Raw genomic sequence first — 25,000 nt, 5'->3', positions numbered from 1 at the left:
TTCTCAAGTGCATAAATTAAATACTTGAATGTGGCATTCGTTTGCTTGTATAAGTAGCCTTCAAACGTAGGTGGGATTTTCTTTCACACGTTGATGTCTTGCGGTTTGTGGCTGATTAAAGTCGAACAATCACAATGGCAGGGCGGTCGAGCGTCATGATGAATAAAAGCAGTGGTTCGAACTGCTGTATTGTGGATTGTCACGCTAATTCGACAAACTGTCGAGGATTATGTTTTCCGAAGTTGCCCAGGAAAGGAGTGAGCGCCGAGCAAGACGAGTACCGACGAGTATTGATCCGCATCATTGACCGTAAGGACAAGTCATTCAACGAAAACACTGCAAGAATATGCTCCCGGCATTTTGAAGCAAGCGGTATCAAATACGGTAAGTCTTTTTGCTATTGTGTTATTTTCTTTACTGAAGTAACTGGCTAAATTTGCACAAACAAGAATTGCATGTCAGTTATGAGCACCAATTATATATTTCTATTTGTTGTGGTGGTTTCCCTTTTTACTTGGAGTTGGAGGGGGATGTGTTGGGGACAGCTGTACCACACCACCACACATTTATATGGAATACAAAATTGAGAATATTTCCAGATTTGAAAGTGGCAACCATAGATTAATTATACAAGTTTGAAAGCACCCTGATCACACAGAGCACAGGTTGTGACACAGAGCTGGGTTTTACAATTTTTTTCTGGGTATTTTTTAAATTTATTTTACATTTATTTTTCTAGATTTTATGTGTACATTCATTATAAATACAATTTCAGGTCCATCTGGCAAGTGCAGTGGCCTTGTACTGGGAAGCATTCCGACCTATCACATGCCAAGACCTGTGACGCTGAATCCCTCAAGACCAGGACCTGTATGTTATTTATTTTTAAAATTTTCCATATTTTTCTATTTGAGGCCCAAACAAACCAACAATTGTTTCTGGTAACCCGACCTACCATATTTTTTTCTGCCGACCCTAGACTTTTTTTAATTATTGCACTGCTAAGTCATGTCCCTGGAGCACACAACGCAATCTGAAATGTAACCCAAAACACACATCGGGGTAACAGCAAGGCTTTGTGAAAGTTTGTTAGCGTTTTAATAAATCACAACCTTTATTTCCTCATTCCTCATGTGTCTTTAGGATGGGGGAAGGAGAACAAAACAGAAAAAATCATTGCACAATAACATTCAGCCCAAAAAAACAAACAAGAAAAAGTACCTACCAAACCTACTGACCCCATTTTTTTCAGCCATGTTACCACTATACCAGATTTATTTTTGGGGGGGCCTGACATCTGGCTATTTGACATCTGTGGGTTTTGTCATTGATTGGCTGAAAGGCCGGTTCAAAGTTGACTGAAATGATAGATTTTGAGTTATCTCCACTAGCAGTAAACCATACAATTCTCATGTGTTACAGACTGACAGACCACCTCCACCAATCCCAGACCGAGTGTCATACTACAACTTTGATGATGTGAGGAAGGACCTGACTTTGGTGGAGAGTCCTTGGATTGTTCAAGAAAACATGGCATCATCTTTTCAAGTCAGCCTTCCTTCTGAGCGTGGATATGTGACTGTCACTCTGGCAAAGGAAAACTCAGAGAAGGGCACGCTTGCAGATGTAACGGTATTTGGGGCCAACTTTTTGCTTTGATTAGCCATTTTAGAGAAGTATGCTGTGAGGTCATGTTGTTAGGCAAAGCAGACAACTTATTGGATTCACTCGGGAGCGGCCGTGCGTGCATGCGTCCGGGCGTAGCTTCAAATATCTTCAAAACGGTTGGATGGATTTCCATGAAAATTAGTATTAGGGTACATTAGGTGATTCCCCAGTTGTTGTTTTTCGCTCTATTTAAAAAAAAAATGCTCATGGCACTGAAAATTTAGACCAAAAATGTGATAACAATCAACATGACTCAAATGTTATAAATGAAATAGACCTCTTACCCCCCCCCCCCCCCACACACACACCTTTTTTTTAGAACTGGATCTTCATTAAAATAAACTTGTGAAGGAAATTTTTTTTAAAGCTGAGAGGATTTGCTAGTGTCGTGTCTTTGAGAGCTCAGACCGTGTCAGTGATTTTGTTTTGTTCAGATCTGACAAGTTTAACATCAAAAAGAAAAATTGCCAAAAATTCAGTAAACAGTGTAATTTCAAACTTACAAAATCATTCCAATAAGACCTCAAAGCAGCTGGAGTTTGAATTTGAAGTTAATATGGTCTGTGAAGGTTACAAGGGCCCTCTGGAAAGTAAAAAAATTGTCATGCTTGCCCCCTTCCCCCCAAAAAAATTCTTAATAACTTGTTATGCTGCATTTGTCGCAGAGTTTATAAGTTGTTTTGTATCTGTTTGCAGGTGTTTGGTTCACCAGCTCCACACCTCAGCATAGACTTGGAAAAGAAGAAGCTGCTCCATCTGCTGAAGGAGCTGCAGGACATGAGAGTTTGCCCTGGAATCACGGATGGAAATCTGCAGGATTTGGCTGGCGCACCAGATGGTCGCACATCATATTATAGACACATGGAATACAAGTGTGTAAACGGGAAAGTGACCCACATTTCAAGTGTGAAATCGACAAGATGCGAGTTATTGTTGCCACCTTCATCTCCAGTGTGTCAGAAATGTGTGCAGGTTGAGAAAGTTCTTCTTCAAAAAAGAAATACGCTAGCAGAAGCTGTGACAAAGCCCATACATCCCAATGCACCTCTTCACAACATGCCGAAAGCACAGCTCAAAGAAGCATTCAAGCACACGCGTCTTGAGAACAACCGTCTTCAAAAGGAGTTGCAGCTCTTCAAAGAGAAAATGGAAGAAGAGTCTGTTCACATGAACGAAGCAATGCACAGCAGTCTATGTGCAGTAGACACAGGTCAACTGAAGGAGGGGTCACTCCAGAAGCTCTTCTGGGAGGAGCAACAAAAGGCTTTGACTTGCAAAGCAAAAGGCATGCGATGGCATCCCATGATAATTCGCCTTGCAATTATGCTTCAAAGCAAAAGCAAAGCAGCCTACGAGACACTCCGAAAGACAGGTGTGCTGAAACTCCCTGGAACCACCACACTGCGGGAGTATACGAGTGCAAACAGCCCAGAGGCAGGCTTTCGGCCTGCAGTCATGGAGGAACTCCGAAGGGAGGCTGCCAAACTGCCTGAAACTCAAAGATATGTTGTGTTGCTACACGATGAAATGACAATCAGGTCTGATCTGATGTTTGATCAGAGGAGCGGCTTCCTTGTGGGCTTTGTGAACAAAGACAGCTGGACATTTGACACTGACAGAGAAAAAGTGGCCACACATGCCCTCGTCTTTTATGTGGTGGGGGTTAACAGCACTTTGAAGATGAGCGTCGGGTACTTTGGCACCACGGGAGCCACCTCTGATGAACTGATGCCACTGTTGTGGACAGCCATCGGTTGTTTAGAGGAGTGTGGCTGGAAGGTGGTTGCCAGCACCAGCGATAAAGCATCTCCAAACCAGCGGCTGTATCAGCTCCACCAGGTGCCTGGCGTCAGCGATGTCTGCTTCAAAGCAGTCAACCTCCATGCCCCAGAGCGGGAGGTTTTCTTCATTTCTGACGCACCCCATCTGATAAAGACTGTCAGAAACAACCTTGAAAGCAGCGGGAAAAACACCAGACTGCTGTGGAAAGATGGTTTCAAACTGCTGTGGAGCCACATCAGTGATGTTCGTGAAGCTGACAGGGCGCGTGGACTGCGGATGACCAAGCTGGAGAATGCCCACATTAATCTGACACCACATTCCAAGATGAATGTCAGTCTGGCTGCGCAGGTCCTGAGCAACCGCGTTGGGCGTGTTATGCAAACATACGGCAAGCCTGAGGTCCAGGAGACAGCAAAGTTTGTGCTGCTTATGGACAGGTTCTTTGACTGTCTGAACACCAGGCATCTGAAGGAAGGTGAGAGAAAGTTGAAGCCAGATCTAGATGCATACACTGATGTGAATGATCCCAGATTTCAGTTTCTGGAGGATTTTCTTCAATACCTGGAGGACTGGCGTACATCAGTGGACAACAGAAATGATCAACCATACACCCGAGCTGACCGTCAAAAGATGTTCTTGACGCATCAGACCTACCGAGGCCTGGTGATGACTGTCCGCGCATTCATCGGGGTGACCCGTTTTCTGCTGGCCAATGGTGTGTCGTTCATCCTCAGCAACAAATTCTGCCAAGACCCTATCGAGGAACACTTTGGACGCCACAGGGCCATGAAGCGAACAGCTGAAAACCCGAGCCTGTACGAGTTTGGTCATCAGGAGAACAGTATCCTCCTTCAGCGCCAGCTTGCTCTCATCATCACCCCAAGAGGAAATTCTAGGGGGGCGCACCACGAACCACCTCAAGTGGACCTCAGCATCAGTCCATTGAAAAAGAAAAAGAACAACTGATCGTGCAGTGTTGTGGCTGTATCACTTAAAGGTACTGAACTTGTCAAATCCAGGTGCACGGAGCCCCTGGGGCTTTTAGTCATACCTCAGGCAGCTACCAAGTTTCATTGACTTGCACCCAAAGAGTCAAGAACTGCGATTTTTTTACGAATTAATTTCGTACTCGGACCCGGCTGGTCTTGACCTATTTTTTTATCTAAATTTAGATCAGGTAGATCACCACATCATGCACAAAAAGACACGTCACTAGCAAACTATGTCAGACATCATCATGAGTTTGTGTAAAACAAAATGGAGGCCGGAATCACTCAGTTGAATCGAACTCGGACCAAACACCACGTAATAACTAGGTTAATTTATGCACTCGCGTGAACAAGAAACTGTCGAGCTTCACAGATGTCGTCGTTGGGTAGTTTTGGGTTTGTTTTACTACCATCGGAGGATTTTTGAACTGTAAATGCACTCAGCTGCAACAAAAACGCAAAACGAAGGCACTGTGCCTTTAAGTTATTTGTGTGTGTGCGTATTATCTTTTCCCTCAGTGAAATGGACTGTTTGGGAAATGTTGATGTGTTCAAGTTCAGCAGTGCATCAATTTTGTCAAGTTTGAAGTGTTGTGTAATTGCGATCTGTTACAACAAAATTACACATGATTTTGAGCAAACGTAGCGCTTAGCCCGAGGATCTATTTATTTTATATTTATTTATTTTATGTTACCTGCGGACGCAAACGCTCCCGCCCAAGCCATACAGGTTAACCTGAAACCAGCCAAAGAAAGGGTAATCCCCATCTTGGATAAACTGCAGGAAACCTTCAAACGCAGAATGAGTCTTACCACTGCAAAGCAATCGCTTATTCTCGCAATCGAGAAGGACCGGTGTGTACCCTTCCTTAAAGGGACCACTGAGTTCAACCCAGCATTGAACGGCTCTACTGCCAGAATACATGAGCTTAGAGGTCAGTTTCAGGATACCATAAGGGAAAATAAAATTTCCCTCCAACACCAGTTCGCCGAAATCATTGAGGCGGAAATTGAAAAGGAAACGGACACCATCAAATGTCTCCGCGACGAGGCCCTCGCCATCGCGAATAAAGACGAAGAAGCCCTCAACATGCTGAAACTCAGCCTGCAGAAATCCATCAAAGAGGAACAAGCTGCAGTACAACGCCACCGTACCTACGAGGAGGACAGGGAAAGGCGCGAGCGCCGTAGCCAACAGCGAAAACGGCCACACGACCACTCAGCGAACCGATACAGAATCCCTAAGCTGCCTAAACGACAATAGTCAATCTGTTGTCTCGAACCTACAACCTGGTCTGCCCTCGGGCGGACCACCCTCATCTTCCAAAAAGGGATGAATTTTTTCGTTGCTAAACCAAACAATTAAACAACCACTACACCTTCCCTCCAATGAACCTGCACGCATAGTACACATACGGGGAAATATAACCCGTTAATATACGACCACAGTACATTTAGTACAATACATCCTAGTACACACCATGCAGGAAATTCCACCATAAATCATACATAAATGATTATTTTTATTGTCTTTTTTCTTGTGAATAAACACAAGGAAGAAATGGGCTGAACAAACAAAATACACGAATCACTGAGCCTCATAGAAGCCTCAGTCACTGTGAGGACATTTGGGTAATAAACCACCAGTACATGCAAGTACACCCCAACAAGGGAAATGAATAATAGTCATCTATAAATGATTATTCTCAATCGAGAAACAAAATGATGAGGATATGGGTTTGAATAGTTGTCCCCTGACGAGGTGGGAAGGTCGGGTGGAAGGAAAAGGATATATAGCACAGGCAGTGGAGCATACAATTAAGACACCGAAGACAGAGGTTGCTTTAACTTATCTTTTATTAAAGCAAAATGTAACTAAGAATAACCACTCAGGTAGCTTATCTAAATCAGAAATGTTCCAAAACAGTTTAGCTAAATCTGGAAGCAACCAGAGACAATGCTATAAGTTATAATTTAGAAACAATGAACAGAACTATAATACAAGAAATAGCAATGCTGACATAAAACCAGAAATAGCAATTATGAATTCTGATATCTACCAGTACCAGAATCAGCTAGAAACAATAATAGAACCAGAAACAATGTATGTAAGACCAGAATTTCTGGTGTAAACCAGAAAGCAGTGAAAAAAAGGTTATTATTCTGGTAGCAACCAGAAAGCAGTGTAAAGAAGGCACTAAAAAGAAAAGAAAATACAATTATAAACAACATGCCTTCTAAGTCACACATGACATAATACAAAGCACAAACCAATGAATGTAACATTGTACAAAATAATCATGACAAATATAGACAAGTAACAATACAGCCAAAATCCTGCAGACACAGCATTCTCTGAAAGATAATCCACAATTAGTTTAACAACTCCAAAAAGCTAATGTCAAGGGAAGTAACCAACATCTTCCCTTTGGCCTAAGCCTTGCATAGGAAAATGCTTTACATAAATTAACCAACTGCATGAACCGCACCTGCAAAATAACTGTTATTATTAAGCATGTTCATCGCCATGAAGACACATCTTCATCGAGTTGAATAATAACGACAAGATTAAGAAAGATAACTCAGGCATGGGGTAAGCGCGCGCTCCCATGCTTCAAAATGAAGCGTTAGACAACAGTCTATTACTTTACAGGGAAGCGCGACTAAATCGTATCGCTTTAGATGAAAAGTCTGTAATGCACCTATGCGACTGCACAAAATGTTAGGTTTTTATCAGTCGCAAAGCTCTTCTGTATGTGTCTTTTTTTTGGCTTCCTTGTTTTCATTTTCAAGAAGATGCACCCATGCAAAGGCCTTCACAAGAAAGTATCCTTTTTTGATTATGATAAATAAAGCCACATACATAACAGGGTATGTTACAATGTTCAGCAAAACATCAGCACACACAAGAAAGTTGAAACACATTTAGCGACAAGTTTGGTATTTTGCTGCAAAATTCTCTGCCACTGTCAAAATACAGAAAGCACTGTACCAAATCATGACAGTGCTATACTATCAGGAGGGAGCATCTCGTTACTCCCCCGGCTTAATTGTTACTGTTCATAACCCTAACCCTAAGGGGGAGTAACGAGCTGATTCCCTATCAGGGTTAGTCACTACTCATTGAACTGCCTTCTTTGAGTTTTTTTCTCAAGCCTTTTGTTTGCTTGCTGACCCTTGACATGGAATTCAATTTCTCCTTGAATGTTTTGCACTCATGGTGCACCCTAATCTTAAAAAAAAATAGTGTGACTTTTGAAAACACAACCTCTTTGGTTGTTGTTGAGGCCTCAGCAGTGAAACTGTGAAAAGCTGATGTGATGGTTTCATCAGCTGCACACATTTCCTCAAAATCAGACAATTTGCAACCATTCAGATTTCTAGCACTGCAAACATTTCTCATTTTGATTTCTAAAAGAAGAAAAAACTTCTCGGCTTGTGGTTTCAGGTAAACCAGCCTACCCCTATCCATGGTAGAAGTGAAAAGTTGGTTTTGTGCCTTTTCTTTTGTGGTCAAAAAGTCATCAAGGCATGTTGAAATAGCCTCATTTGTGTCATTTTTGGTAAACTTTGCCAATCTCTGCTTCAGTTTGGAAAGTATATGCCCCCCTATGTAGCTGACAATGTCCCTCCCCTCGACACCCAAATCCTCGCATTCTTGGTCTTTTTCTTGTCTTTCTGTTGGTGATGACAGAGGATAGTTCTCATGTAACAGTGTCTCGAATAGTCTTTGACACAGCCATGTGGCAGCTTGCGGAGATCCTGTTGCTGTAATCACATAAGGCATGTTGGTCACATAGTTTGCGTAGAAGTTTCTCCACGCCAGCTCCCTGCTGCTGCGGATGAACTTGGTTCGCGGAACGAGGCACTGATTGAGGAATCGAACTGCTTCAAGCACTGTGGGCCCTGCAAGAAAAAAAACCCACATTTACCAGGCTTTCCAGAAGCAAATGACCTACAAAATACAATAGAAAATTGCATATGTCTATGATTAGAATTATGCCATGCACTCCAAACTACTTTGAACAATATTTGAAAGTGTGAGTTAAAAAAAAAAAGCATGAACACCATAATTTTTTGCACAAGTTTTTATCTACAGTAACAGCATAGTACCAGCATATAACACTACACCCGCCCTGCCCAAAAGCAAAAAAATATGGATCAATGCTTCATTTTAAATTGGTTAAAATTAAATGCTTACATACTTTGGACTCAATAATATTGATCTTAAAGGGGCCACGTTGGGGAATTTTTTGGGGGTAAAAAGGCTTTAGAAGATGATATAAACATAAAAAATAACTATAAATGAACACATATGCACACGTACCCCGCTTCGCTGTCGCGCGGATTGTTTACACGTCGGGAATTTGTACATGAATATCAGGCCCAAGCTACGAATGCAAATTAGGGGCTTTCCCTTTCGCCAAGCTTTGCTTTCCTAAAAAGGCTTGGTTTCCAAGAATTACCTACTTTGTTTTGAAACCAAAACAAAACACACAGCTATGGGCACCCAGTTTTTTTGTGTTTTTTGTGTTTTATGCGTCAGGGCAAGTTTTCTTGTGCGTAATTCTTCATAATCTTATTCCTTTGAGCATTTCACTGGTTATCTTGGGTTTGTTTATTTTTACTACATTTCTGAGAGTCATCGATGCCCAACGTGGCTCTTTAAATAATTAAGTACATACTTGATATGTTCTTGAAGACAGATCTTGCTGCAACCGAAATACAATTTTCAGCCAGTGAAGAGCAGGCATCTTCCACCAATTTCATATTCACCTGCACACATAAACATTGCAACTTGCAACACACACCGAAAAAATATGTGCGCGAGCAGATTTGACATTTCAAAGGAATAAAGCTGAAAATGTAGATTTACTGCGGCAACCAATTGCAGAGTATTTTGTTGTTGTTTTGTGTTCTACGTGCAAGCCCTGTGGTAGTAGACATGTAGCAAGTAGATAGATCTGCTACATGCAACAGGTGCACATACATGTATTTACACATTTACCTGATATACACACACTTATGTATAAATACACATTTAGATTCAATCTTCAGCCTTGAGCAGGCATCGCGTCTAGAAAATATAATGTATGTAGCCAGTTATCTGTTCAAAATATATGAAAAGAAAAAATGATCACAAAAGCATACACAGCATATAAATTATAATGTCAAGCATTATGAGTAAATACTTGCATTACTTACCTCAATGAAGGGTGTCTTTTTCTTGCCAGCCGCCTCCTTTTCACTGGCTCGGGCAATCCCATCCAAGTCACAAAGGTCATCATCCCCATTCTGAATCAAGCAAATATAATTGCAACAAATGGTTTCAGGAAATGAAAAGCTGATTAGCAGACAAGCAAAATGAAAACAAGCCCAGCTGCAGATGAGATAGGCATGCCACAGTGACTGTAAACAACCCTTTAGCCTGCACGAGACATGGGACTAAATAACATCAATAGCACTCCCAAAAGTGCTTTTCTACCATATATTTATCAACAGATTTAAAAAAAAACTGATTAAAAGACCAGGAGACCCGATCTCCGATGGTCAAAGAAACATCGTCAGTCAGTGAATTTAGCCTTCTGCCTTGTAAAACACTGTGTTTGTTCATCACATTCCTTCGAATTTCCGCAAAATTATAGCCGTACTGACTGCCTGACGTATTTCGAAGTACCTCTAGCATCTCTTTCCATTTATAATTTAAACAAAAGTTTGAAGAAAAACCACTTACAATGATTTCGCCGAGTACTCGATCAACAACATTCTCCAGCGTGGCCATGATGGATTGAGCTTTAGCGGAAGTGAGAAACCCCAACACCCGAACACACAGCTGTGTCTGGCACTTGTTGATTGGCCGAAAGAGCGAGAGCCAGCTAAGAGGAGCGTCCATTAGTTATTAGGTCCGTGGATACATCTAACACCTCACATCCTCTTCTCTTCCCCATATATCTTAACTGTATCTCCAACTTCTTTTCGTCTTCTTCTTTTCATGTTGGTGCCACTCCCTCATTTGTCGTTGAACCCCGCAGTTGACTCGACTCGGATTCACACAAGCCCGTCTAGCAGACGACAGTTCGAACAGTCTTGAACAGCACGGTTGCAAGCAGAGTCAGCTATCAATCGAAGAAATACACTTAAAGCCAAAGCAAATAACCAAATGAGAAAACCTAACGTTTGATTTGACTTCATGGTGAGTCTTCTGATATTTTTTTTGGTGTTGGAATGGATCTCAACGGGTTCCCAGCTACGAGAACTTGTCCAGAGTTATGCACCGCAGGCATGCCTTCGACAATCGATGTCAGTTTCAGATTGAGTTTTCGAACTACCAGGTGACTAGGTTGTGTTTTGATTGCTCTCTCTCTCTCTCTCTCTCTTTCTCTCTCTCTCTCTCTCTCTCTCTCTCTCTCTCTCTCTCTCTCTCTCTCTCTCTCTCTCTCTCTCTCTCTCTCTCTCTCTCTCTCTCTCTCTCTCTCTCTCTCTCTCTCTCTCTCTCTCTCTCTCTCTCTCTGAATCAGTTACTGATGATTCTGATCTGATACTGTGTCCGCTATTATCAAGTTGGGACTGTGTGAAAGCCCTCCATTCTCGTCATTCATCTTCGCGTGTCATTAACGTGACTACTGGTGTTTCAGTTATTCACTGTCGGGTCATTTTACTCGTTGAATTTGAGTTAATCTGCTCTGGTTAATTCTTGTTACTCTTAAGTCTACTTATTTCTCTTTGTGTAAAGTAGTGTAGCTTTTTTTTCTCTCTTTGTTTTGTCTTTCGTTTGAATTTGACACCAAGTGTTAAACTCCATTGGTCGCATCTCTGTGTGTATCTGTGTATAGTATAATTCAATATTTTCTCCTTATCGATTATTGATTACTTTTGCTGTTTTAAAGTAATTTTGATTTTATTCTTTTTTTTTCTTTTCTTTTCTTCTTAAAACGTGAAAACACTGTTTTGAGATTTATCATGAGTAATTCTTTTACCTCATGGCCCACAAAAGAGGGTCTTCGTATTGGACACCTTAATATAAACCATGCAATTAATAAATTACACGAAGTTTCCACCATGCTTTTAAACTCAGGAACACATTTTCATGTTATGGGGTTTACAGAATCAAGACTATCTGACACGATTTCGGATTCTGAGGTTTGTGTTCCAGGTTACAGTGTTGTACGCAGAAACCCCCAACAATGTAAAGAAACTGGATTGCTTGTGTATATAAGTGAATCATTGACCTACACACGTTTAACACATTTAGAACAGTTTGTGGAATCCGTCTGGATCGAGGTCAAATTAAAAAAGGCACCTCCAATGCTTATTGGTTTCTGCTATAGAAATCCAGCAGAACGTGTAAACTGGACGGACAAATGTTCACATATGTTAGATGCTGCTTTGTTAGAATCAAAAGAAACCATTCTCTTAGGAGATTTTAACATTGATTTATTAAAACAAAATAAACCATGGTTAGATATGTTCAACCTTTATGATCTCAAACAAGTCGTGAACACCCCTACTAGGGTTACTGCATCTACAAGCACTTTGATAGATCATGTCTATGTTTCTAACACCCGTAACGTTGCAGAAGTTTGTGTTCCAACCAGCGGCTGTAGTGATCATTTTCCTGTTTGTCTCACGTGGTCAAGAAAGGGTGTAAAAATCCCCAAAGTTGGTCACAAGACAGTAAAGTACCGCTCCTTTACTAAATTTAACGAGAACGCTTTTCTTGTAGACTTAAGTAATTCTTCTCTCTCTGATGTTTATAATTATACGGATCCTGATGATGCAATAACACACTGGATAAATGTCTTTACAGAAATATACGATAAACATGCCCCGTGGAGAATTAAGAGAGTCAAGCAAATAGTAAAACCTAAATGGTTTGATACTGAATTACAAGATGCTATTGGCCATCGTGATTTCTTAAAATCAGTTGGCAAGGAAGCAGAGTATAGAGAACAGAGAAATAAAGTAAACTCACTTAAACGAACAAAAAAAATTAAGTACTTTCATGACTTAGCGTCATCAAAGCAAAATTCAAAGAATATATGGAAAGCAATAAATGAACTTACAAATAAAACGATTGCCAGTCATTCAAGTTGTGTTAAGGACATATCCCCTGATGATTTAAACACGCATTTTTCTAAAATAGCTGAAAAAATTATTACAAATGACAAATCCAATTTGAACAATTTGAAAGTGTTAGAAGAATATTGTGAGTCGAAACAAGTTTCAAGTCAAGCGAATATTCCTCTACTTACAGTACCTGAAGTTTTTTACGCACTTACACACCTTAAGCAAACAGGCTCCCGGGGAATCGACGGCCTCGATGGTAGGATTCTTAAATTGTCAGCCCCTGTAATTTCTGAAACACTCACTTACCTTTATAATCTTTGTTTAGACAAAAATTATTTCCCAGTCGCCCTGAAACAGGCTAAAGTCATTCCTCTGTTTAAATCAGGTGATAAAAAAGACCCATCAAACTATAGGCCAATTTCAATATTGTCTGTTTTATCAAAACCACTTGAAAAACACATTAACAAACATATTCTAATGCATCTTAACCAAAACAATTTACTTCACCCTAAACAATCGGGTTTTAGAGCTAACCATTCCTGCCATACTGCCTTAGTTTCTCTTGTTGATCAATGGCTGGAGAAAATAAACGACAATGAATTCTGTGGTGCCATTTTTGTTGATTTTGCTAAAGCCTTTGACGTTATTGATCACACGTTATTACTGAGAAAATTTGCATTGTATGGCGTCGGAATCGAAACTGTCAAACTTATTAGTTCATTTCTCACCGGCAGACAACAGACTGTACTAACAAACGCCTCGGCGTCGAGCATGCAAGAAGTAAAATACGGTGTACCACAAGGATCGGTTTTAGGACCCCTCCTCTTCTCTATATACATTAATGACCTCCCCCTACATATTCAAAATGTATGTGAACTTTTTGCAGATGACACCACAATTCACTCCAGCAACACAAATGTAACTCGCTTATCAGAATCACTTCAAAGGAGTTTAAACCAGTTGACAGAGTGGACTGAACTAAACCATATGTCTCTTAACCCAAAGAAAACCAAATATATGGTCATAACAACAAGACAAAAACGCCAGAATATTTGTTCAGCTGGTCCTGCTTTAATGATAGATGGTGAAATAGTGGAAAAAGTCGACCATCACAAACTGCTGGGTGTTAATATCGATAACAACTTGTCTTGGTCAACCCACATAGAGCAACTTAGTAAAGTGGTGTCTAAGAAAGTGTATCTCTTATCTAGAATTAAACACTTCCTGAACTGCCAAACCAGAAAGTTATTCTTCATTGCTCATATTCAATCTGTTATTGATTACGCATCCACTCTATGGGACTCCGCAAGTGAAAATTCCTTAAAACCACTCAGCAGATTACATAAAAGAGCGCTAAAAGTAGTATTACTAAAGCACACTACCCTCACAGAGTTAGACTACATACATTTAGGGATCTTACCTCTAAAGTCAAGACTGCTTTTTAACAAAGGAATCTTTATGCATAAAATCATATCCGAAACTCTACCCCAAACCATTTGTTCAAAGTTCTCTTTGAAGAATTCACACCACCTTATGAAATTTAACACTCCTCTTCCTAGGATAGACTTATTTAAGTCTAGTCTAGTTTATTCAGGTGGCCGTCTCTGGAACGCTCTTCCGAATGCCTTACGGGAAGCTACCAGCACAGATTCTTTCAAAAACAAATATATATCCCATTTAATGAAAATAGTATATTCTTGATTGTTATGTCCTTTGGGACACAGTCACTCACTTTTGATTTATTGTTTTGTTCACGAAATTATGATGTTCTGCATAATATCCATTGTCTTACAGAGTTGATGTACTATTGCATATAGTATTCTGACTCTAATTGACTTGCACATTTTTACTTTGCACCTTGTCATGAACATTTATAAACTACAATGTTTCATATAATGCACTTATGTACATAAACTTATACTGTTTTACTAATTATGTAAGTATGTAGTAGTAGTTATTATAGTAGATTTAGTCCCTCTTTAGGGCGAGGGCCAGATGCAAAAAAGTATACCAATGCTTATTCTGTTACCCTCGTAAAATAAAGAATTGTCATTGTCATTGTCATTGTCTCTCTCTCTCTCTCTCTCTCTCTCTCTCTCTCTTTCACGGTTCTGTGTAGATGGCTGTCTGTGTACACATTAGGGGGTATCGTCCCTTGATCCCACTCGCGATACTCGTTGAACCTGCCTTTGACCATGCAGTGGCTTCAGCCAGCAAAATATCTCGACTCTGCTCTTTAAATCCATGCATAATGTGCGTATCGTATGAAGTATTCTTTATTTTCTCAATATTGACTCATGTAGGCCTGTACCTATACGTGATATTGACTTTGACACCACAAAATATTTCAGTCGTATGTTGAAAAAAGTAGTCCATATGCAGATGACCTCTATAAATTATTCAATTGTACTCTGAAATCAAAGACAATGACCAATGACAGTTGAGATCGAAACTCGGTTGTGATGGGATATCCATATAGTTGTGATGGAATATTCAGAATAATCACCTCCTCAGCTAACATGAGACAAAGAGGCAGGTCATGGGATAAAGATAATTACACTACAACAAGTAGTCCATATTGATCATATTTGAAAGGGAAGAGCAACCGGTGTTCTCGTAAAGTGCACACAAAACACACACACACACACTCACACACACACACACACACACACACACACACACACACACACACACACACACACACACACACACACACACACACACACACACACACATACAATTGTGTTCAAAATATTCGTTTCAGTGGGAACAATTCATTGGTCATAGGCCGACACTTACAAGCACAAATTGTGTTCAAAACGGTCGTTCCAGTTGGAACATTTTATTGATCATAGGCCGACACTAACAACAACAAATTGTGTTCAAAATGGTCGTTTCAGTTGGAACATTTCAACACGTCATAAAACGCTGTTTGCGTCAATATTAAAGTCTTTTTGTCCAGTGATTTTTGTGTCTAAACCCGAATCGATTTTTACCCAAAAATGCGCTTATTATGCAAGGGAGGTAACTATCTGACAACAAAATGAACCACTCGGCATAATAGGTTGTCTCCCATAAAACTTCTTCAGAGTGAATACAAAAATGATATGTCCAGACACATAGCAATATATCTAACATTGACGGACTGTGTGATGATATCTTCTGGCATTGAACTGTTTCGACAGTGATATCAAGAAACATGTACAAATATACAAATAATGTGTCAGTTTAGAGGAACGATAAATTGTTTTTAAACTGAAGGTGAGGCGATGGTATTTAGGACTGGACAAGGATGGTGAGGAAGGGGGAAGGAATGGAGATAGCGGATGTGGGCGGGGCCTAGAAGTAAGGAGGGAGGGGGGAGGGTGTTGTAGTGGAGGTTTTTGGCGCCAAACTTTCTGGCAAGGGAGTGCCAGAGGATACACGCGCGCTCTTGCATTAGCGGCAAAGCAGCAGCAGCAGCAGCAGCAGCATTGAAGTGCACGCGTCGGAAATTGAACATTATTTGGTGATCATGTCCGAAATAGAACAATGGTGTAAGGAGTCAAACCTTCCTTCAGCGGTGACCAGTGTCCTTGTCAAAGAGGGGTTCGATTCGTTGGCGGCCCTCAAATGTGTCGAGCCGGAGGATTTGGACTCCCTGAGTGCCAACATGAAAAGGGGGCATCTTGCCCTGCTTCGGGCAGGGATTAAAACCCTGCAAGCAAAAGATGGGGGAGGCCCCATGAGCAACGACACCGCCAGAGGTGCCAGTGGTTTGGCGGAATTGTTGGGGCAACTCAACATGGACGGTTCGCCAGTGACGCCGGCAAGACCCAAAGGTGAGGGATTAAAAATCATCGATTTTGTTTCATCCTCGTTGGCTGTGGAGGAGGAGGTGTCTCTTGGCGGAGGGGTGACAATCAAATTACCCAATACAAAGCCGAAGTTAGATCGGGTGTCACCCTCCGCCTGGATTGTGGCAAATGCCAGAATCATGGCCACACTCCTGTCCCGGGATAAAGACTTTGATGTAGCGGCCTATCTACGCTACACAGAGATGGTGGGGGAGTTAGGCTGCCGTTTCACCTGGCAGTCTGTGCTCATCTTCGACGACGAATATCGACAGCGTCAGGCGGCCGACAAATTGTCCTGGGGGACCGAAGCACCACACCTGGCGACAGTTGTGCTTCGGGAGCGGGCTACGCCAACCATCAAGAAGTCTGGCGGCAACGGCGGAGCCAGTGGCGCGCACCGACAGCGACCGACAGGACCCGGGGGCAAAGAGGTGTGCCTGCAGTACAACAAGGGGTCATGCGCCTATGGTCCACGTTGTATCTACGAGCACGCGTGCAGCAGCTGCGGCAAGGACCATCCCACAACCCAGCACTCAGCGAACCCTGGCAGCCACCCCCTGATATAGGATCCAGCACAGCAAATTGTCTCTACGGCCAAGGTAGGCCCCAACCACTCTAGTCCTTATGCAGCACAGAACCCTGACAATTGTAACTTTCTCTGTGGTAGTTTTTCCATTAGCGCAAAACTTCATATTTGGCAAAATGAGCTGGTAGATGATAGCGATAAGACCTTTTTGTTGGATGGCATAGAACACGGTTTTCGCATTATTGCAAGAGGCAGTGTAGTAACACCAGTAGAACATAAGAACCACAAATCAGCGATACAGCATAAAGTAGCAGTAGAGCAGGAACTCATAGATCAGATAAATAAAGGAAACTACGTTATTGCTTCAAAGAAGCCTACCATAGTTAGTGCCTTGGCAGCTATACCAAAAAACGATAAAGAAATCAGACTCATTCACGATGGCAGCAGACCTTATGGACAAGCAATGAACGATTACTCAATACCGGAAAGTGTTAAATTTCAAACATTAAGAGATGCCTGTAAATTAGCAAAGAGCGGATATTGGTGCGCTAAAGTTGATCTTCAAGCAGCATACAGATCTGTGTGTATCCACCCAGAGAACTATCAGGTAACTGGACTCAAATGGGTTTTTGGTGATGACAAAACACCTACTTATCTTTTTGACAGCAGACTGCCGTTTGGCAGTAACGTAGGTCCCGCTCATTTCCATAGGATTTCACAGGCTGTGAGACGGTGTATGATTAGACGAGGAATGAGTGGAGTAGTGGCCTATATTGATGATTTTTTGTTAGCAACAGAAACAAAAGAAGAGTGTGAAAAAATGCTTTTTACCTTGATTAGATTACTCAGAGAATTAGGATTTAACATCAGTTGGAAGAAAGTGGTGGGGCCTACCCAGCGCATCACCTTCCTGGGGGTGGACATTGACACCCAGGCCTGCACACTGTCGTTGGGCAACGACAAGATACAACAGCTACGACAGAAGCTACAGCAGTTTCAGCGGAAACAACGCGCAAGCAAGCAGCAGCTACAGAGCCTCGCAGGCTCTCTCAACTGGGCGTCATGTGTGGTTCGGGGAGGCAGATTTTTTCTCCGTCGCATACTTGACGCACAAAAACCTTTGCAGCAGCAAAAGCACAAAACTAGACTTACAAAAGCCTTTCATGAAGACTTGCAATGGTGGTTGGCTTTTCTTACAGTGTTCAATGGTACCGTGTATTTTCATCAACATGCTACGCAGCATGTGTATGTCGATGCGTGCAATACAGCAGCAGGAGCCTTTTACCAAAGTGACTGGGTTTATACTTGTTTTGAAAAGGACATTCCCGCAGCAAAAAACCTGCACATAAATTTCAAGGAAATCATTGCAGTCGTGAAAGCAGTTGAACGCTGGTCGCACTTGTGGGCAGGAAAAAGCGTGGTTTTCCACACTGATAGTACTGTTGCTAAAGGTGTCATAAACAAAGGACGATCGACGAACACTTACGTTAATTGTCTGTTACGAAAAATGGCGTGGGAATGTGCTAAGACAAATTGTAATATTTCTGCGGTGCATGTGGCAGGATCGGTTAATATTATGGCTGACAGTATATCACGCCTCCACGAAGGGAAGTTGGACCAATTAGTGGACTTGTTATCATGGTACCACCACGGACGCAGACCCGCAATCTTTTGGGAAGATCATATGTCAAGTGCGACGCTTGCCTTTCTTGGTTGCAGGTGCGGCTACGGCTAGTCTGGGTGCGGAACTGAAGAGAGAGGTGGCAGGTTATCGCGCCCTGAACTTTGCGGACAGTACCAAAAAGACTTACCAGACTCACTTAAATTCCTACCTACACAGTCTTGAGTCGAGCGTTTGAAAATGCCTGAGCCTGAAGGCGGGTGTAACTTACACCTCTTGGTATCAGTCTGCCTTAGAGATGAGGACGAGAGTTGGCCAGATGGCCAGAATAGCGCGCTGCATTTTCCTGCGTAGAACTAAGGCGCGTCTGCCGCGACGGTGCCTGAGCTAAACATTGGCGGGCACTGCTCACAGCCAAGCACACGGCACTGTAAACATTCCCCGTCCCTTCACCTCTCTCGCCACCATCCGCCCTACCCTTGGTCTCATGCCTGTACAGTTCTGTGACTCTATGAACATTCTTCCGGTGCCAGCGTCAGAGCAAACTGTGGCACAGTATGCTGCGTTCCTTGCGAGGCAATTGAAACATGCAAAGGTTGGTGGCATAGTATTTACATTAACATGTAGTTTAAAAAAAAGAGCCTAAATCAATTATTTGCAAACATTACTGTTGATAGTAGATAACCGTTTATAACGAGTTACAGTATTTTCCGATTGATGGAAGCAGCATAAACAAAATATAAAAGTGACACCCCCGGCGGAATTCGAAACCGCGACCTCTGGATTAGAAGTCCAGAGCGCTATCCACTGCGCTACGGGGGCTCTTATTAAGAACACAAACAGTGCACGTTTTGACACACAGCAAGGTTGACTTTTGCTTGTTCAAAAATTGAAATTAAATATTTTGTTTAACGGTATGTATCTAAACATGTGCTATTATGTAATTCACACTAGACCGTCAATGCAAACACTTACAACAAAACAAAAATAAAAAAAATAAAAATGATATTAAAACAGCTCGCATGTTGTCGGGAAAACAGGATAAAGTACACAAATGACTCTGACAGCCACAATCTGATGGAATAGCTCGATGTGCTTTGTGAATAAATCAATGCTTGTCCAGATGTTTCAGATGGTGCAAAAGATTAAGGAAAGGTAAAAGCAGCAGGTTTTTTTCACGTAAAGTGCACACACAACACACAATAAAGAATAAGAAAAACAAAAACAAAACAAAAACAAATGGTGTAAAAAATGGTCGTTTCAGCAGGAACATTTCCTTAGTCACAGGCCGACATTAACAACAACAAATTGTGTTCAAAACGGTCGTTTCAGTGTGAACACTGCATTCGACATAGGCCGACATTTTCAACAACAAATTGTATTAAAATCGGTCGTTTCAATGGGAACATCGCATTGGTCATAGGCCGAAATTTACAACAACAAATTGTGTTCAAAACGGTTGTTTCAGTGTAGACACTGCATTTGTCATTAGCCGACACTTACAACAACACATTGTGTTCAAATCGGTCGTTTCAGGGGGAACATCGCATATGGTCATAGGCCGATATTTACAAGAACAACATGTGTTCAAATCGGTCGTTTCAGGGGGAACATCGCATTGGTCACATGCCGATACATATTACAACAACAAATTGTGTTCAAAATGGTCGTTTAAGTGGGAACATTTCATTGGTCACAGGCCGATACATATTACAACAAATTGTGTTCAAAATGGTCGTTTCAGTGGGAACATCGCATTGATCACAGGCCGATACAAATTACAACAACAAATTGTGTTCAAAATGGTCGTTTCGGTGGCACCATTTCATTGGTCATAGGCCAATACATGTTACAACAACAAATTGTGTGTTTAAAAAGTTACCTTGATCATTCTGACATGCTCTTGCTCAAATCACATCCCAGACAATATTGTAGACTCCATTGATAGACGCTGTGGTGCATGGGAGAACTGCATTCTGAGGAAACGAAAAAAATATACACTGAGGAAGAACAGTCACAACAACATTTGCAGCAGCAACAGGCTATATAATTTTATTCAAAGAACACTTAGATAAGGTAAAATGAAAATCAGTGTTGTGTCAGTAAATTTGATTTGGGGGAGATGGAAGGATTGGGGCTGGGGTTTAGAGGCGGGGATAGAAGGATAGCTGGGAACCGGGGAAGGTGGGGTGGCTAACACAGTTTGATCATGTAATGACTGGTACAATGTTTAATATATCTAAAAAGGCAGCAACTCTGTAATGCATTATGTGAACCAACTTGTCCATTAACTAAATAAAGATCAGTAAAAGTAAAAAAAAAAAATAAAAATAAATTGTGTTCAAAATGGTCGTTTCAGTGGGAACATCGCCTGACGTACCCTGGAGGCGGTATCGATGACAACAACAAGTACAGCAAGACCGGCACTGACGACGAGTGCAAACAAATCTGCTCCCAGGATGCGAGCTGTCTGAGTACTGAGGTCCACACTGACAAGACCTGCTACTTTCACTACGTGGCCGCCACGCAGTCCAACTGGGAGCAGGCATCCGGCTGGACCTTCCATCAGAAGAACTGTGCCTGAGCCCTGTTCCACTACTTTACACCCGTCTTGCTTTCTGTTCCACTTCTTTACACCCGTCTTGCTTTCTGTTCCACTACTTTAAACCCGTCTTGCTTTCTGTTCCACTACTTTACACCCGTCTTGCTTTCTGTTCCACTACTTTACACCCGTCTTGCTTTCTGTTCCACTACTTTACACCCGTCTTGCTTTCTGTTCCACTACTTTACACCCGTCTTGCTTTCTGTTCCACTACTTTACACCCGTCTTGCTTTCTGTTCCACTACTTTACACCCGTCTTGCTTTCTGTTCCACTACTTTACACCCGTCTTGCTTTCTGTTCCACTACTTTACACCCGTCTTGCTTTCTGTTCCACTACTTTACACCCGTCTTGCTTTCTGTTCCACTACTTTACACCCGTCTTGCTTTCTGTTCCACTACTTTACACCCGTCTTGCTTTCTGTTTTGAAGTTATAAATTTACTCACGTGAAAACGACGTATTGGATGTTTCTTAGTTTTTATCACACACACGTCTCAGTTTCGGGTTGCACTACGGAAAGGCACTGTTAATTTGTGGCCGTTTTACATGTTCCAGTTTTTGATTACACTACAAACAAAGCACTGTTAAGTTTAGCCGTTTTATATGTCTTAGTTTGTTTCGCAATACAGTAAAACACGGTTAATGTGTGGCCGTTTTACACGTCTTATGTTTGGTTGCACTACAGTAAAACACAGTTAATGTGTGGCCGTTTTACACGTCTTATGTTTTGGTTGCAATAGATAAAATCTCCTACAGAAAAACACTGTTAAGTTTAGGCCGTTTTACAGGTCTTAGGTGGGTGGGGTTTTTTGCACTACAGTAAAGCACTGCTAATTTGTGGCCGTTATACACTTCTCAGTGTTAGGTTGCACTACAGAAAAGCACTGTTAATTTGTGGCCGTTTTACACGTCTTATGTTTGGTTGCACTACAGAAAAGCACTGTTAGTGTGTGGTTGTTATACTGACACTGCAACTGGTGTTAGAGAGGATGCGATTGGTGCAGTCTGCCTGTCATGCTGTCTGTATCGACTTCACGAATAAAGTAAAGCGGGTAATTGCTTTTGAGTCCGGTTTTGTTCGCCAGTGTGTGTGTGTGTGTGTGTGTGTGTGTGTGTGTGTGTACCCATGTTTCCACAGGTTTGGTTGCCTAAATCACCATAAGGCAACTATCCACACGTGGATGGCAACCTAAACTCTGGATGGCAACCTAATTGTGTGGATGCTCGCTTCATTTAACACCGTTAAATTGACTTTTTTGACGGAAAGAATGTCATAACAATGTTCAAAACAAGAGGCGAAGCCTTCAAGGCTCACGTAAGAAATCGACAAACAGTAACACAAACTCAATCACTCCGCCACACATACACACACACACACACACAGTAAGCATAGGTGAAACTGTGCAGAGTCTCGGCCCGCTCACAATAACAATGACCGAGACTTTCAGTAATTCCTTTGCGTGACGTCTAACCCTCTTACGTCATAATGTGACGTCTTCAAATAGTTTCTATCACACACTTCAAACACTTTTGACCGAGACTAATCTTCTTATGCGAGCTTTATCCATAGACTCGGAAATGTTAAAGTTTCTATCACACACACACGCACGCACGCACGCACGCACAGACAGACAAAGTTTATCATCGCATAGGCTACACTTACGTGAGCCAAAAACAAAAGCAAGAAAACATATGGCAAGAAAAGACAAGCAGGAGAGGCAGGGGCATCTACCCCCTAGTGTAAAGCTGCACAAAGTGGGGTTTTTTTTGTTGGGGGGGGGGGGGTCTCTTTTTTATTTCATTTTTTAAATTTGTTTTTACAAAGAAAAACAAGAGGCGAAGCCATCAAGGCTCACGTAAGAAATCGACAAACAGTAACACAAACTCAATCACTCCGTCACACACACACACACACACACACGCACAAACACACACACACACACACACATACACACACACACACACACACACACACACACACACACACACACACGGCACACACACACAGAAAGAGCATAGGTGAAACTGTGCAAGAAAGCGAGACACTAGATCTAGATCTGTCTGTGCATGTAGCCTACTTACAAGGACACGACTGCCAACTAGTCTCGGCGCGCTCAAAATAATAATGACCGAGACTGTCAGTACTTCCTTCGCGTGACGTCTAACCCTCTTACGTCATAATGTGACGTCAATGTAATGTGACGTCTTCAAATGTTAGAGTTTCTACCACAGACATACACACGCACAGACGCACGCACGCACGCACGCACAGACAGACAAAGTTACGATCGCATAGGCTACACTTACGTGAGCCAATGACATTCTTTCCGTCCTCTATAGGCGACGAAATAGGTCAAATTTTGTGCATTTTTTAGTGCAAAATTCTTCGATGCCGGAGCGAGTACTGCACCCAGTGCTGTTGTAGTGCAAGTGCACTAGAAAGGCACTACACCCAGTGCCGCCTCTTAGGTAACCATCCACACTTTAGGTACGTGTGTGTGCGTGTGTGTGTGCGTGTGTTTGTGTGTGTGTGAGTTTGTGTGTGTTTGTGTGTGCGTGTGTGTGTGTGTGAGTTTGTGTGTGTTTGTGTGTGTGTGTTTGTGTGTGGATTGTGTGTGTGTTGTGTGTGTGTGTGTGTGTGTGTGTGTGTGTGTGTGTGTGTGTGTGTGTGTGTTTAATGTGATTTGATGTGAATATCTTAAACATAATAAACGACATTCACACGCGCACATACAATCAAAAACACACACACACACACACACACACACACATACACATACACACACACACACATACACACACACACTAACAAGCAACACACACACACATACACACACACACACACACACACATACACCGAAAACCACACACACACACACACACACACACACACACACACACATACAGATAACCACACACACACACACACACACACAAACACACACAAACACACAAACATATGCACACACATACACACACACAAAAACACACACATGCACACAAATACACACACATACACACACAAACAAACACACACACACACACACACACACACACACACATTAAATTCAGTCAAAACTTGGCCAAACACACAGGGTAGTGCCAATCACAAAAAACTGTATCATTAAACTTTGTAACATTCAAAAAAGTAATCGAATTCTATTGATTTCAATTCACAATTGCTTGCAAAGCCAGAGGCTTGTATTGTTAACAGCCTGCAGGCTACGCGTCAATTTCGGGATCAAAAGTTTGTTAAAAACAAAACATGAAAGTAGCAAAATAATGTCTTTTCGTCTTGACATTGATTGGATGATCAAATGTTCATACCCACCATTGTGCTCCAATCCGACAAATTCCAAGCGCCGGTCTTTTCTAATCTTTTCGAGAAATGATTTCATTAATATCTGTAGCTCACAATCTTTCCCCAGAATACATAAGAATGTCCTCATCCTGAAGCAATACATACAAAGAAATGAATGCAAGACTTGGTATTCAGAGCCTCGTCCTGCAAGCATGCATTGAAAACTGCATACATGAGCTATGAGTCAGAGGAAGATAATTAGTGTGTGTTTGTGTGTGTGTGTGTGGGGGGGGGGGGGGGCGAGCCTTCGTACTTGTTCATGTGTTAATGTGTATACATCAATGATTGCTTAGAATGTCGTGGATCTTTGTAGTGAAATGATGAATGAGATTTGGTGTGTGTTTAAAACCGCCTGACACTGCGAGGCAATTTTCCTTGTTGTTATAAGGACATTTCATTTTTGAGTCGATGAGTACACGTACACACCGTCCGGTGTCAACAACTCGACACACAGTCTCAGAACTGGGCTGGCTTTTTGTGGGAAAAGGCCAGAGATATTCTTCTTCAGCTCCATGTAAGAAATCATTTTAGATTAGGCCCTCACCCCC

At 41.9% G+C, this 25,000-nt stretch overlaps 2 protein-coding genes and 1 non-coding gene across 3 annotated transcripts in view; 1 reads left to right on the top strand and 2 right to left on the bottom strand.

Annotated features, from left to right (window-relative positions):
- Nucleotides 1–25,000, top strand: part of LOC138950336 (Kruppel-like factor 18) — a 128,120-nt gene that overhangs the window by 36,505 nt on the left and 66,615 nt on the right. The gene's annotated exons all lie outside the window — the stretch shown is intronic.
- On the bottom strand, nt 6,068–10,363 carry LOC138950339 (uncharacterized). Its single transcript, XM_070322091.1, has 4 exons — nt 10,174–10,363; nt 9,645–9,734; nt 9,125–9,215; nt 6,068–8,345 (listed from the first exon to the last, which is right to left on the bottom strand). The coding sequence occupies exons 1-4, from the start codon at nt 10,330–10,332 to the stop codon at nt 7,549–7,551; spliced, it is 1,137 nt and encodes a 378-aa protein (XP_070178192.1). The 5' UTR covers nt 10,333–10,363; the 3' UTR covers nt 6,068–7,548.
- Nucleotides 19,239–19,311, bottom strand: Trnar-ucu (transfer RNA arginine (anticodon UCU)). The gene has a single exon. It is a non-coding gene; the product is annotated as a tRNA-Arg (tRNA).

The sequence above is a fragment of the Littorina saxatilis genome, linkage group LG16 (genome assembly GCF_037325665.1).
Source record: "Littorina saxatilis isolate snail1 linkage group LG16, US_GU_Lsax_2.0, whole genome shotgun sequence".
Classification (NCBI taxonomy): Eukaryota; Metazoa; Mollusca; class Gastropoda; order Littorinimorpha; family Littorinidae; genus Littorina; species Littorina saxatilis.
The sequence above is the reverse complement of the archived record's forward strand: the minus strand, read 5'-3'. Positions and strand labels throughout refer to the sequence as shown.

Excerpts from the sequence above, each read along its gene's own strand:
- LOC138950339 (XM_070322091.1), bottom strand. The coding sequence starts at position 10,332 with ATGGACGCTCCTCTTAGCTGGCTCTCGCTCTTTCGGCCAATCAACAAG. Across the intron at positions 9,735-10,173 it reads GAGTACTCGGCGAAATCATT|AATGGGGATGATGACCTTTG; the intron begins GTAAGTGGTTTT and ends TGCTTGATTCAG. Across the intron at positions 9,216-9,644 it reads AAAAGACACCCTTCATTGAG|GTGAATATGAAATTGGTGGA; the intron begins GTAAGTAATGCA and ends TTATGTGTGCAG.